Here is a 15,442-nt window from a genome sequence, read left to right as displayed (position 1 = left end):
TAATATTATAAATATTAACATGTTAAGAATTTGTTTATTTCCACTTGATCGTATCACGTTAAGATCACATGAATCATAGATTAAAAACCCACCATAATAACCTACGCAATATTGAACTTGTTCAAATTGATTAAAAAAACAAAATGACGATATATACACTTATATCACGCGTTATACTTTCAATCTTGAAAGACAGATAGATAGACAGACGGACAGACAGATAGAGAGAGAGAGAGAGAGAGAGAGAGAGAGAGAGAGATAACTGTGACAAGTAAAATTTGATTTCTTGATACCTTGGGTATGTGTCAGTTTTCTAGTAGTCAAGGTAATGCTTGTATCAGACAGACAGTCTGATGTCTTTCACGGAGGTCGTTTTACCGTATAACGGGAGGTCTAATGGAAACTTCTTATTTTGCATTCTGTAGTTGCCCCTTCGGTACAATCGTGTATAAATAAGATACATTCCTGCGATGCCTTGAAACAGTAAAAATGTAAATATTGCTGCTTGTGGGCTCGCGTGTATTGAAAAGAAGAGAAAGCAAACTCTATTCTCAGTTCTATGTGTTGTACTTCCATTATATATACATATATATATATGTATACGTATATGTATGTAGATAAAACTTTGAATTTTATTACAGAAAAAGAAAAATAATTAAGGTTGGAAATAATTTGACGAATGAACAAAAAAAAATATATATATACAATTTATTATTAATATCATAAATATTATATTATTATTTAATATAATATTATAATATTATATTAATTATATTATAATAATATTATTATAATATCGTATTAAAATAATATAATATATTATGATAAAATAATATATATATAAAGTGTTATAATATATTATATTAATTATATTATATAATAATAGTATTATTATATAATATTAAAATAATATAATATAATAAATAATATAATATTATAATATTAAATTATATATAATAATATTAATATAATATAATATTATTATATAATATAAAATTTTAATAATTAATATATTATTATAATATCAAAAAATATTAGCGTTGGAAATAGTTTAACAAATGAAAAATAATATTACAATTTATTATTAATATCATAATTAACCATTTATATTATTAATATTATATTTATTATAGTTAACACAGATTGTCTTCCATTTAAGGTATGCACACCTGATGGGTGAATAATAGTTTCCTCTCATTACACGTTGCATCGTTAATAGCCTCGACATGTGCTTTAATTAAAGTTACTAATATGGATATTATTTTGGGTAAACAAATCGTTCCACACCTTTAACACCCACCCATCCCCCAATCCTAACCCTTCACCCTCATCTATCTCTCTCTCTCTCTCTCTCTCTCTCTCTCTCTCTCTTCTCATTTCAACGTTTTAATAATTAAATCATATTGGTATGTGTGAGGTAGAGAATTATTATTTGAGGTATTTTTTCAATTTCATTTTATAATTTGTAAAATAATATTGGTGAGTATGTGTAGAATTTATATATGAAATTTTATGATAATTAAGAAAAGAAAAAGAAACGAAAGATAAATTATTTAAACAATTGAAAAGATTTGTTTCCTTTTGTTTTTTCTTTTCATTTGTTTTTTTTGTTTTTTTTTTTTTAGTTTCATTTATTTCATAATTCATTATTTATTAATTTTCCAATAATTCAATGTGTATATACTACATGTATATATATAGGCAATAGATTATTACACATTTAAAAGGTATTTATTTTCATTTAGTAATTCCCCATGGAAACTATGTCGTCTTATGGAAAAATCCGGAAATCATTTTTACCTAACCTTAAATCTTTACCAAAGTGTTCTTCGTTTCTTGTTCGTGGTCGACGAATAGGGATAAAACAACTTTTGCTCGATGTAATATCGATTCTTGGCTCATGTTGTCGCGATTCCTATTTAAGAATCGAAAGAGAAAGAGAAAAAGAAAAAGAGAGAAAGAAAAAGATAGATAAATTGGCTATTACTTTGGCGCTCCCAGAAAAAGAACTTGGAAAGTGCTTTCTTATCTCTTCACTGATCTCTTATTTTAAAACGTAAATCTTTAATATTTATATTATAATATATATATATATATATATATATATATATATATATATATATATATATATACCTGTATCCCTAAATGTCGTGATACATTTACATATTATTTTTTTTTATATGAAAATAATCCGGAAGTCTCGTTTCTAAATATATTTATTACCAAAGAAAGTTACATTTATTCTTCTTATGTTTATTTCATTGCTAGAAAGTTTATACCTATATATATATATATATATATATTTAATATAAATGCATATACTATACTATACATATACTATATATATATTATATTAAAATTTTAATAAAATATCAAATATACTATAACGATACTATATATCTATATATATATTAATAATAATATTATATATATATATATATATTTTTATATATTGTTGTAATTTTATAAATATATATAATATAATAATATTATTATAAAATTATAATAATATAATAATAATATAATAATTATAATATATAAATATATAGTAATATAATAATATATATTAATATAATAATAATATATTGTATAATATAATAATATAATATATATATATATTTAATATATTATTATAAAATAGTTATATATATAGTTTCGTTATAGTATATATAATATTAATATATATAATTTAATATTTATTATTTAATATATATTTAATATTTATTTATAATATATATATATATATATGTTTATTGAAATATATAATTTTGATCTCTGATAATTCATCACTAATATTGACACACGTCAAGATTACTTTCTTCGTAACTCCCATCCGTCATAACGGGGGAGAAAAGGATCGTTTAAAAAAATGTAGAAATGGGTTGAAAAAAGGGTTTACGAATGACGACGTACTATACCTCGTCTCGGGATTTGCAATTAGCGAGAGTCAACCCTACGTATCGTTATAATTACTTCGACATTACCGAGAGATGCATTAACCTTCACAACATATTTTTCATATATCCTTCCCAAGATACATATACATCTATATAGGGTGATCAGAAAGATTTGAATGAAACTTTAACTATTTATTTAATGAATTCAAATAAATGACCAACATTTATACTCAAAAATGATTTTTTGTTTTTTTGTTTGGACACTTTGTCTTTTGTCTTGATTTTTATTTGACTTTAATACAAAAAACTGATTATATAAATGTGTCATTTGAAATTATATCTAAATATAATCTACTTATCGAGATTATTTTGTCATTATTTATTATTTTTCAAATCATTATTAAGATTAAATGGAGAGTAAATTGAGTTGTCATCGGGTATTTTATGCGTGACATTTTAATCGTCCCGTTAACCAATCCACAGCTATCATTTCAAGTCGAGACTCTTTATAAGGACGAAAATAAACACACAACGGATAGCTTGTTTTTACGGATAGAACTCGGATAACATTTCGTAGAATTTCTCTCTCTATCTCTCTCTCTCTCTCTCTCTCTCTCTCTCTCTCTTTCTGTAAATAGATTTCTCTCGTGTGAAAAATAACAAGAGACTATTTTTAAATCAACACATTGTAGAAATGAAATTAATCAATTTTAATATCAATCAATTAATTCATCATTTCTAATAAAGTATCTCATTTTGTTTTATTTCTCATCTGTTCGTCAATTATGTCCAAGTTAAAAGTACTCGTATTTCAAAATGGCCGAACAAAAAAAAATAAAAGAGAATCAAATAGTCAAGTTACTTTAATTCATTCGTTGATGATTATTTTCATATGAAAGCTGTTTAATGTCATTCAAATTGCATTCTCAAAAATGTCGAGCTATTGTTTTGGATTCTAAAAAAACTTGAGCTTTGCAAATTTACGTTTAAGGTTATGTTATACAAATATACAGACATATATATATATATATATATATATATATAGATATATATACGTAGAAGAACATAAGTAAAACGAGTACGATAGCAAGGAGAGTGCACTTGTAACTACTCGTATGGTGCTTCTTACAAGTACCAAACTCCTATAATTGGCGGTGGCCTCGACGTATAACAACGTATACGCGAGACTTCTCCTAAATTCGCACATACAACGTATTTCTACTCAGGAACGTTACCTGAGCGTGCGTTTACGACGCCTCGAGTAATTAACTCGTTTAATTAACGCACCAACCAACTAACCAACCAACCAACCAACCAACCAACCTCGGTACTAATATACTAAATTCCATTGGTAATGTCCGCGCTTAAACTTTTCCTTACATACCAATCAATCACTATATTTTTGTCTTTTCTTTTCTTTTTTCTTTTTTTATCTACAAAACACAAATTAGTGTAATAGAGAAGTAGATAAATCGTTAAACAAATTTCAAAAATAATCTACATATCAACGATATTATGTATCGTTTGATTTTTCTATTTTTAACCTATTAAAGACCATGACACTTTTTTCTAAAACGTTTCAAGAAGCCATATTGGTGGTTTTTTTTGCTAATTTTACAATGGCAAATTTTGAGACTTCGATACTATTGAATCGATCTTATAATAACATTTTTGTATTATTTTCTATGATTAGTTACAACTTATAGTATAGGACAGTATTTATTGCAATTATTTTTCATTTTTTTACTTTAATTTAATTATTTGTTATTTAAAGGTTATCTAGATTTCTAGGTACTGTAAGTTTTCAATAGATGGGGGTGTATTACAATTCAATTATTTCGATATATTCACGTCATACAATTTTTTTCAAATTTATATTGGGATCTCTAGCACTTGAATACACTATCTGGTGGCTAAATTCAAAATTACAGTAGATAGGTCGAATTACTACGCAACGTGGGATCTCTAGTACTTAAATACGCTATCTGGTGGCTAAATTCAAAATTACAGTAGATAGGTCGAATTACTACGCAACGTGGGATCTCTAGTACTTGAATACGCTATCTGGTGGCTAAATTCAAAATTAAAGTACATAGGTCGAATTTTGCTACGCCACGCCCCTGCCAGAGATCCCAATACGACATAACCTTAATTTTTATACCCTAGTAGCACAAAATATTGAAAAAATATTGAATAAATGTGTATTTAATATTAAAAAGAGATTCAAAATGTCTTTTTAATATTAAATTACAATAAATACAAAATTAAATTCAATTCAAATAAATAATTAATACACATGTATTCAATATTTTTCAATATTTCGTGTTACTAGGGTATTTTTTCGTGTATTATTATTTTGTGTGTTGTTATAATTTACTAAATAGGTTTAGAATTCTATTAAATCAACATTTTATAAACAAAGTCACAGCAATGCATGACCAAAGCATCTTATATATTGGGTTGGAAACTAAGTAATTGCCGATTTCAATTACAGATGTCTCTCACTTCTATTTTTATTTTTTATATTTATGTCATCCTAACCTAGCTTTACAAATTCATTGCGTAGATATTTTCTTAACATTTTTTGTTTAATCTCAATATTAAAAAAAATTCTTGTATTTCATTGAACAAATCGGCAATTACTTAGTTTCCAATCCAAAATATATATAAACATACCAGAATTTACGCACATGAAACAGGCGGTATTTCCGAGTCTCGTTATAGTCCCAAAGCTATAAGCAAATGCCAAAAGAGAAAGAGAAAGAGAAAGAGAAAGAGAAAGAGAGAGACCGGTTAAAAAGACTTTTAGGTCGAGAGACGTAGTCTCAAACAAGACTTGGGTTTGACGGTGACTGTGGTGTAAGTAAGTAAGTACTTACGTTGGGTTGGTTTTGTTGGTTAGAGAGTTGGTAAAAAATAACTAGGAAGGAAGGAAGGAAGGGTGTTGGTAGGGTAGGGTAGGGTAGGGTAGCCACAGCACGTTGGAATTCTCGCATGAGTTAAATTACGAGGATCGTTCGAGCCTGCGGGTGTTGATGAAGCAATTCCCCGTGTCGGCCATTATCGGAGGATAAACAATTACGCGTGCCTTTTGTTCTTTTTAGGTAAGCAGCAACAGCAGCAGGATGGTGCGTGTCAGGAATGCTAATACACTCTGTTCGCAAGCTTCTTGTAACGTACACGTGCGCTCAATTCCTTGTTGGAGAAGTCAGAAAGAAAGAGAGAGTGAACAGATATAGGAAAAAAAGTGTGAAAGAAAGATAAAGAGATAGAGAAAGATAGAAAGAGAAAAAAGTGTACTCAAGACTCTTGCAAACGTGCTCGAAGCCATGGATGGACCGTTTTTTCATTAAGGCCAAAGATAGTAGTAGTAGTAGTAGTAGTAGTAGTAGTAGTAGTAGTAGGGCAACCTTCCAATGTTATTACAGCTCTTTCCTCTTAAACAACGATCCCGAGTTCTGACTCGAAAATATATTAAGTGCTTCGTTAAAGGAAATATCTTTATTTATTCCTTCCTATACGTGTGTGTGTGTGTGTATGTCTCTGTATATAGAAACTGTATATTCTTATATATCATACTTTATCAATTGACTTCTTGTATCATTACATATTGTACTTATATCTAACGTAGGAACATTTGTTTGAAAGGTAATCGAATTATTTCTTCTTAAATGAGTTCAACAAAAGATGGTCTGTTTTTCTTACTTTGTTTGTTTGTTTGTTTCTTCTTTCTCTTTCTGGTATATGGAGCTAGTTGAAACATGAAAAACGGTATCATTGAAAACGCTAACGAACGTATCGCAAGAGAACATTACTGAGCAATGGAATGGTTAAAACGAGGGTTGAGAAGAGATCGGATACCACAGCCAACAGCGAGCTGGCCACTAACGAAGGGTTAACGAGCACCAGCTAGCTGTATGTTCTTCTGGCCGTGCTCGTTAAACGCTTCGAAAATCTAGAAATTTTCAAACCTTTAGGATCACCCTTTTTTTTTTTTTTTTACTCTCACTCACACTCTGTCTGTCTCTCTCTCTCTTTCTCTCTCTCTGACTTTTACTCTTTCTCTTTTTTTTTTTTGTGCACGTTTAAATGCTTCTCCAAAGCGTTACAACCGCACCTACTACTACTAATACTACTACTACTATTTTACTGCTGTGTTGCTTTAATAATCGCGAAAGCTTTTTCCCTGCCCTTGGTCTTATTCCCTCGAGCGTGACGAAAAAAGCTTTAACAACGTCCAATATAAGGGCTCGATCGGAAATAAATCCTAATGAAATTTATCTATTAGAATTAACGTGTAAATCTAATCAGAAAGTGTTTCAAAATTGATCGAATTTTGCAATGATATTTCAATGTAATTGAAATTAACAACAAACATTATGCTTCGTGTTTCGTGAGATTAAAAATGATAATATTTTTCAATAAATTTACGAAATATAATATAAATATAATATAAGTATAAAATAATATAATATATAGATATATTATTAATATAAATATAAAGAGAAATATAATACAATATAAATAAAATAAATATAATACAATATATATATAAATTATATATTATATAAATATAATAAAATATAATGTAAATAAAATAAATATAATATAATATAATAAAATATAATATAAATAAAATAAATATAAAATAATATAATATAAATGATATCTTAATATATATAAATTACGTGTCACGTTGTTTGTCCGCAATGGACTGCTAAACTACTGAACCGATTTGAATAAAATTTTGCACACTGTGTGCAATTTCATCCAACTTAAAAGATAGGATAATTTATATCTCAATTTATAATTGCAATATTATTTTATTAATCGCGAATTATTTGTTTATTAACAAAGAGTCATGATTATCTCTGTTAGTTCGATAAGATCTAACAGATGGCGGTATAAGGTAATTCGTTATATATATAACTGATTAGAAATAAATACCTGATAAATAAATCTGATGTTAAATGATATATCAATTCGATTGAATAAATTGAATAATTTATCGTAATGAAGAAAATATCGTCTAAAAAAAAAAAGGAAACTCTTGAAATTTTTAATGCGTGATTTAAAAGAAAAAAAAAAAAAAGAAAAAAAGGTAACGTTCTCTCTCATTCGAGTCGTTGAAAAGAGGGCGTCTAGTGAATCCGCAAAAAGGTGATCGATATCCACCTTTGAAATATTAAATGGGTAGTAGGGTAAGTAGGAAAGAGACAAACGTAACCAACGATTATCTTATTTTCAAAGCATTCTTTCACATAACTTCCTACATTCAACATTCTTCATGAATATTTACTGTAAATTATTGTTTTTGATAATTTCATAATATATAATAATTTTATAATATATAATTAAATTGAATTTATTTAATATTATAAATATTTAATAAATTTAATTGAATTATTATTTAAATTTATTTTTATTTTTAAATTATAATTTAAATTAATATTCAATAATATTAAATTAATATTTCAATATTAAATAAATTACAAAATTTAAATATAATATTTCAATATTCAATAAATTACAAAATTTAAATATAATATTTCAATATTAAATAAATTACAAAATTTAAATATAATATTTTAATATTCAATAAATTGCAAAATTTAAATTAATATTTTAATATTAAATTATTATATATTTTAATATTATATAAATCCAATTGAATAATAAACAATCGTTGAAACGTTTTTTTTTTAACACGAACTAAACGTTTGAACGAATATCTTTTATCTTACAAAAAAAAAAATTTTTTAAAATAAAAACCCCATAGAGGAAAGATACAAGGGGTGGATATAGTTAACGTTATAGACCAGAGCGCATCCTAACGACGAAGCGTGAAAGATTCTCTTACGATCGATAGTATGGTGATCTGGAACAATGTTCTGATACTTATTCTCAAACCTCGAAATAAAAAGAACAATAATCACAAAATCACTAAACCATAAAATCACTAATTATGACAGACACACACCAGATTTTCTTACCATTATACTGTTCGATCAGTATAACAACCCAATAAAAAAGGATGCATATATTTATTTCTATTTGTTCTTTTTACAGATGATACTTTTCAATCAACGACCTTTGTTTGTGATAATCAATAAACAAAAATTCTTAAAAATTATACCAAACACATTGAAATGTATTAATTAATTAAACAAAGTGTCATGCTCGAAGGACTCGCTTAAAATTCATACCCACACACACACACATATATATATATAAATATACCACACGCAAGCATTGTTCAAAGGTTATATGAGATATGACCTAAAAACTCGATTAGAAATCATCTCAAAAATCACAGCACGGATAAAACAAAAAACAATTTAGATACGTAAGTAAACAAACAAGATCATATTGATCATTTATTCATCATACGATCGAGAATTGACAATTTTCTCGACCTCTTCTTCTTCTTCTTCTTCTCTTCGATACTTAAGAATGCAACTCGTCGAAAAACAACGACGACAAAAAGTGTAACGACGAATCCAACAAGGTGGCGAATTTTACGGTTGCTATTAACAATGACTCTACGGAGTCAACGTACTTCGTCAATCGTTTACGTCAACAACAACAACAACAACAACAACAACAACAACAACAACAACAACACCAACAACAAATTCAACAACAACACCAACAACAAATTCAACAACAACAGCAACAAGATTATCAACTGCAACAGTATCTTCAAAGAACATCGAGATGTGGTATACAAACGTTGTCGAGTCACATTCCATCGAACCCGACAAAAGATATTGTCGAGGATGAACTTAGAAATGATCTCGTTTATGTACATTGTGCCACTACTGAGGACGAAGACGTTGATGAAGATGACGAGGAAGAGGAATCAAGAGGATTGGCTAGGTCTAGATCCTGGCTTTGTTGTCCAGGTGATCGAAGATCTGAGAGAACTGTACCGGTTCATGTAGAAGTGGATTATGCTGATAAACAACATTCTGTAAGTTACATTCCTCAGCCCCCTAAAGATCATTTAATCAACGACACCAAAGAATTGGAAATGTGTATTTCAATATTTCTCTTTCTCTCTCTCTTGTTACATTTGTTATTGTTTTTATGTAATTATATTTACATTATAAATTGATATAACTAGTAAATTAATGATGTTATAGTTAAATTGATAGAAAAAAACCAAATGTATATTATGTTACATATTATTTATGATTTGATACCACAAGTTGGTACCAAATCTGGACAAGTTCCAACGTTGCATTTTGGTTTTCCCATAACGCATCGTCTACCATCTGGACAAGGTGGTGCATCGGCACAAGATTTTCCAGGAAGATGAATGTAATCGTCCTTCTGTCCACTGGTACTTGTCGTCAGTGTCGACAAAATTGCGACAACGATACCCAAGACGAATAGCAGCTTCATTTTTAGCAAGCACGTCTTTACTCGAGACCTCGTCTGTCGTGATAATGAAGATGAAGATAAGCGATAAACTAGTTATAAGAGTTAATCCGTTAGTAGGAAATATAATGTAAAAGAACAAAATGTCGTTAAAAAGAAATCTTACGTCTAACCAACTAACATAAGCTGTTTTCAAACGTGTTTGAGGTTACTCGTTTTCAAAGATTCCAGTAATAAATCTTCCCGAGTTGTTTAAAACGAAAACAACACAACGATTAAATACATTGCTCGACGAGTTCTATCGCATCTCATGTTTATTTCTTTTTTCTATTATTTATCTATTTAATTATTGCTATAAGTAACGTTATTTACAGATTTTTATCATGCAACTTTTTTTCAAATGAACTTTAATAATATCGAAATATCGATCAAGTTCAATACTAAACTAATCTAAAGTTTTGAAATCATTTTAAAAATCAATTACTATTTTTTTGTGTGTATGTTTTTTTTTTTATATAAATTATAAGCTTTAATCTTTTCTTATCGAATTTTAATACTACAGAGATATAATAGATGTATAATTTTATTTCCGCCATGTTTTTTTTTTTCTATAAACCATCTGTAGGAAAATAACGGAAGCTAATATAATTGATAAAAAATAGAATTGATTTTGAAAATTACATTTAATCAATAAACTATATATAAAAATACTTTTAATTAAATGATTAAATGAATTCAACTAATATATGATAAATAAAAATGTATTATTAATTAACCTGTTAAACCGGGACGTGGGACGTATAAATACGTCAAACGTATTGTTTTATAGCTAAAGGTACACAAATTTTCGTACTATTTATATAAATAAATGAAAAAATATATACTTCATAATGTTGTAATTAAATAAATTTAATAAATAATAAATAAATAAATATATAACAAAATAATAAATAAATAATATAAAGATGTGCGTGATTAAAAAGGGAATTCCCTTGGTTAAACAGGTTAAAATTAATAAAATTGAAAATAATCAATTAATATGATAAAGTTAATATTTTGAAGAAATAATTTAAACATACCTAAAAAAAAAAAAAAAGTATAATAACGATGAACAACACTTTTGTTTTTACGTTGTAAAACACGTACGTTGTCTTTCTTAGACAGGTAACTCACTAAATGTGTTTCGCAATGATTCTACGTCGTAATTTTTATACTTTACAGGACTCGTCCTATCTCTCTTTCTCTTTTCTTGTTTCTTCTTACTCTTTCCTCCCTACTTTTACATATATATATATTTTTTAAATCTTTTAATCTCTACGAATTAACACGTGACCGGGTATTCGTCATTAGCGTCTCGTCTCGTCTCGTAACATAACCGACACGCGTGAGCGATCACGCGAAGGACACTCAGAACGAGACATGAATCTACTAAATTTTTTCCATACTTTTCCTTTTCGATCCAATTCATTCGATCTTTATTTTTATTTCCTTGTTTTTTACATTTTATTTTTAATGAGACACTGTTAACGCGCAAAACGACATTTCCATTTTGGAATGCGTTTTATACGAATTCCATCTCGTACTATTTCTTATATTTTTTTTTAATATCTTTTTTTCTCTTTCTCACTCTCGTATTTTATGAAATGTTCAAATTGTTCAAGGATTCCAGTTGCGTAAACGTATTTTTTATTTTAAATTCATGATTAGAATTTCTCATTTGCATACTCGCGAATTATAAATATAAATTGAATTTCTTTTTTTTTTTTTTTTTTTTTTGCATGATTTAATATTCATTTATAAACGAGGTTAATTGTTTCTATTTTAAATAATGATTACACTTTTCGTCGCGTCATTTAAACCTTTCCAGAGAACTTGTTTTTTTTTCATTTTTCACATTAAAAACAAATCGATTAATAATCAACAACGGTTTCAACATATCTTAACGAAACTATATAATAATATAAAAGGATATAATAATAATCTTAATATATATAAATTACGTGTCACGTTGTTTGTCCGCAATGGACTGCTAAACTACTGAACTGATTTTAATCAAATTTTGCACACTGTGTGCAATTTCATCCAACTTGAAAAATAGGATAGTTTATATTTCAATTTATAATCGCAATATTATTTTATTGCCAATTATTTGTTTATTAATTCAAGACGTGTGTATCGGACTGATTGTGAGCCACAGCAATGTGTGGCGGGGCACCCCTAATATAATATAAATATAAATAATAATATAAAGGATATAAAATAATAGGAATTGAACAAATTAAATAATAAATTTAATAAATTTAACAAATAAAAAAAAATTATTAAGAAACAAAATGATTTAAATTTTCAGCTTCATGCAGCTGCATTGTCATCGTTAAGATCCGAGGTTGCCGATTTAAATTCACGATTATTGATAGCTACTCGTGCGAGAGAAGCTGCTGAAGTAGCTTTAGCAAGAGCAGAAGTTCAAACTGCTAAAGCTGAGCAAAGAGCTGAACAGCAGGCGGCCAGACATGAGGAGAGACTTACCGAATTGCATTCTGTCATTGCCGAGCTTGGCAGACAGTTGGAGAGGCATCGTGCTACCGTAATTGCCGAGGAGGATGAGTCCGGTAAGAAGAAATTCAAGAATTCAATTCTCAAGAATTCTAATACTCCTTTTTCTTTTTTTTTCTCATTCCTTCGTTTCCCCTCTTCCCTCTTGTTTTAATTCCTTTATACTATTCTCTATTGCGAGACGTGAATTATTCAAAGTACTTCAAGCATGCAAGGAATGTTGAAATGTAAATATAACTTCAACTCAACGAATTCATACATAAGTTAGTTATTTTTTTTTTTTAGTTTTGTTGAATTTTCATTGAAATTTTGTCTACATAACTATGATACTATTTGAAGATGTGAATATTATTGGGTACATTCAATTTATAGAAATCGAAACCAGTAGGGATGCTGAGGGATCGATTACGAATCCGGTGGAGGAGAGCGAAGGGGGTGGAGATATTCAAGGTGATGGTGATAGAACCTTGGGAGATGCCGATTCCAGTTGCTGCGAGGAAATTGAACATCGTACCAATGAGGTAAAACGGAAGAAACGTTCGTTTCCTATTCCTAAATAATATTTCGGGGAAATGATGTATTTAACGATGATTGCTATATCCTTATTACTATTGTCACTTCCTTTAGTTTTATTACAATTTGTATTTGATTTTCGTCAAAGTTAATCTTCAATAATTGAAGATCAAAAAAAAAACAAAAAAAGAAATGATGGAATACTTGAGAAATTTATTTTTATAGAATGGTAGGGAACAATTGGATAGTCCTGCTGCTTTACCAACCCCAGAACCAACTCAACCAGCAGCATCATGTCAAAGTGTTGCCGTGGCTACTCTACAAGAGGAAGTTACGGCCCTTAAAGCAGAAATCGTGAGCCTTCAAGCACAGTTGGCACAGTTTAAGAATCAGGGACAGAATGGCAATCAGGGACAACTCAATGGGGACTCCCCTCGACGAGAAAATAAAGTAAAAATATATTGAAATATCGTAACATTGACTATGAGAAGGGTGGGAAATGGAAAAAAAAGGCGTGTACGTCTTTAACTTTTAATTATCCTATAACGTCGTGCTAACTAGCTCACTCAAAGAAATCAAATAAAATGACTCTCTCTCTCGAGCGGTGAAAAGAGTTCTTTTCAACGCGTTAGATTTGAAGTTTCTTCTTTATCGTATTCACAGACGAGAGGAAACACCAGCTCGCCAGAACCTCTAACCGCACCTTGCTCGCCACTCTTGCCACCCCTTCAAACACCACCGACAAAGAGCGTAACGAGGGAAGAACCGCCGATCCTCAAGATGGCTGAGAGAGTGAGATTAAGGAGAACAGATGAAAGGCATATCACCGGTCCCGATATTACGAATCTCGGTGTATGAATTGAATTATTATTATTATTTTTTTTTTGTTACAGTTAAAAATATTACATAAGAATCTAAACATCATATTACAGGTTTGTTCGACCATGGTTGCCGAGCATCTCGTATCTGATCTATTAGAACAATCCAATTTGCAAGAGTTAAACGGTTCGGAAAAACAATTTGAGGTAGAAACGGAAAGATTGAACAGTAGATTGGAACATGCTAGAGCTAACAACGCTGTTCTAGCTTTGACCTTACATGAGAGTAAAGCACAATGCGATAGGTAATTTTATCGAGGACGTTTCAATATGAGAATTTACAAAGATACGTAATTCGGTATACACGTTCGATATATATATATATATATATATATTTTTTTTTGTTCTTTGCATTTAGATTGAGTTTATTGGTTGGAAAATACGAATCTAATGCAATGGCATTAAGATTAGCGTTATCCTATAGCGATCGTGCCATAGAAGCTTACGATGTTCTCGTAGCTTTATTAGAAAGTGAAATTGCACTTTCTACCGAACGTAATAGCCTTACTATCGATAATAGAAGAGCAGCTGAGAATGTAGCTTATCATCTGTTGAACAGGCTTGAAAATGATTGTGTTAATGTTATGGGTGCACCTTGGGAAGATAGTATTATCTTGTCAGATGAGTATGTATATCAAATTGTTGAAAATATTTCAATATGAAATAAGAAACATAATCTTATTGTTTTCATAGATCTGAAGTAACTTGGACAGTTGAAAATGAAGAGAGACTTAGAAGACACATCAGCAAATTAAAAGGTGAACGTGGTATGGTTAGATCAACTGCAGTAGAATTGGAAAGTGTTCATGTTGAACCACTTAATTCAAAAAATACTATATCTCTAGCGGAAGCTAGAAAATTAGATTTAGAGACTGCTGTGCTAATGCAAGTTAGTGTTTAACAATTATAATATTTCAATATTAAATATTGAATAGTAGTAACAAGATATTGATCAATACCAAATTGAAAATATCGTTAGGAACTAATGGCTATGAGAGAAGATAAAGCAGAATTGAGAGCAAGAGTATTTCTTTTGGAAAAGGAAAGAGCTACGATGGAACTGAAATTAAATGCACAGGAAACGCAAATTGCAGCTCAGCATGCTGCTATAGAACATCTTCAAGGACAACTTAACGATACAGAGGCTATGTTATCGATGAATAAAGTAATATATTTTTTACATATACATTTTTATAAATGTATCATCTAATAAAA

At 28.9% G+C, this 15,442-nt stretch overlaps 2 protein-coding genes across 4 annotated transcripts in view; one reads left to right on the top strand and one right to left on the bottom strand.

Annotated features, from left to right (window-relative positions):
- LOC107066815 (colorectal mutant cancer protein) overlaps window positions 1-15,442 on the top strand; it is a 30,238-nt gene that overhangs the window by 12,916 nt on the left and 1,880 nt on the right. For 2 of the 3 annotated variants that reach the window (XM_015321778.2, XM_015321777.2), the window contains exons 5-12: window positions 12,631-12,892; window positions 13,209-13,357; window positions 13,575-13,799; window positions 14,013-14,201; window positions 14,282-14,472; window positions 14,586-14,852; window positions 14,921-15,116; window positions 15,207-15,392. In XM_015321778.2, the coding sequence (XP_015177264.2) occupies window positions 12,631-12,892; window positions 13,209-13,357; window positions 13,575-13,799; window positions 14,013-14,201; window positions 14,282-14,472; window positions 14,586-14,852; window positions 14,921-15,116; window positions 15,207-15,392 (1,665 nt within the window). Of the gene's footprint in view, window positions 1-9,349; window positions 9,871-12,630; window positions 12,893-13,208; window positions 13,358-13,574; window positions 13,800-14,012; window positions 14,202-14,281; window positions 14,473-14,585; window positions 14,853-14,920; window positions 15,117-15,206; window positions 15,393-15,442 lie in introns of all 3 variants that reach the window. The other variant, XM_015321776.2, reaches the window with a different exon arrangement.
- Window positions 9,920-11,518, bottom strand: LOC107066817 (uncharacterized). The gene is made up of 2 exons (XM_089169742.1): window positions 11,360-11,518; window positions 9,920-10,337 (listed from the first exon to the last, which is right to left on the bottom strand). The coding sequence occupies exon 2, from the start codon at window positions 10,302-10,304 to the stop codon at window positions 10,089-10,091; it is 216 nt and encodes a 71-aa protein (XP_089025868.1). The 5' UTR covers window positions 10,305-10,337; window positions 11,360-11,518; the 3' UTR covers window positions 9,920-10,088.

This window comes from Polistes dominula, unplaced genomic scaffold (genome assembly GCF_049000335.1).
Source record: "Polistes dominula isolate Pdom_NZ unplaced genomic scaffold, Pdom_raw_medaka contig_49, whole genome shotgun sequence".
Lineage (NCBI taxonomy): Eukaryota > Metazoa > Arthropoda > Insecta > Hymenoptera > Vespidae > Polistes > Polistes dominula.
Note: the sequence above shows the minus strand (reverse complement) of the source record. Positions and strands in the feature narration are given on the sequence as shown.

Excerpts from the sequence above, each read along its gene's own strand:
- LOC107066817 (XM_089169742.1), bottom strand. The coding sequence starts at position 10,304 with ATGAAGCTGCTATTCGTCTTGGGTATCGTTGTCGCAATTTTGTCGACA.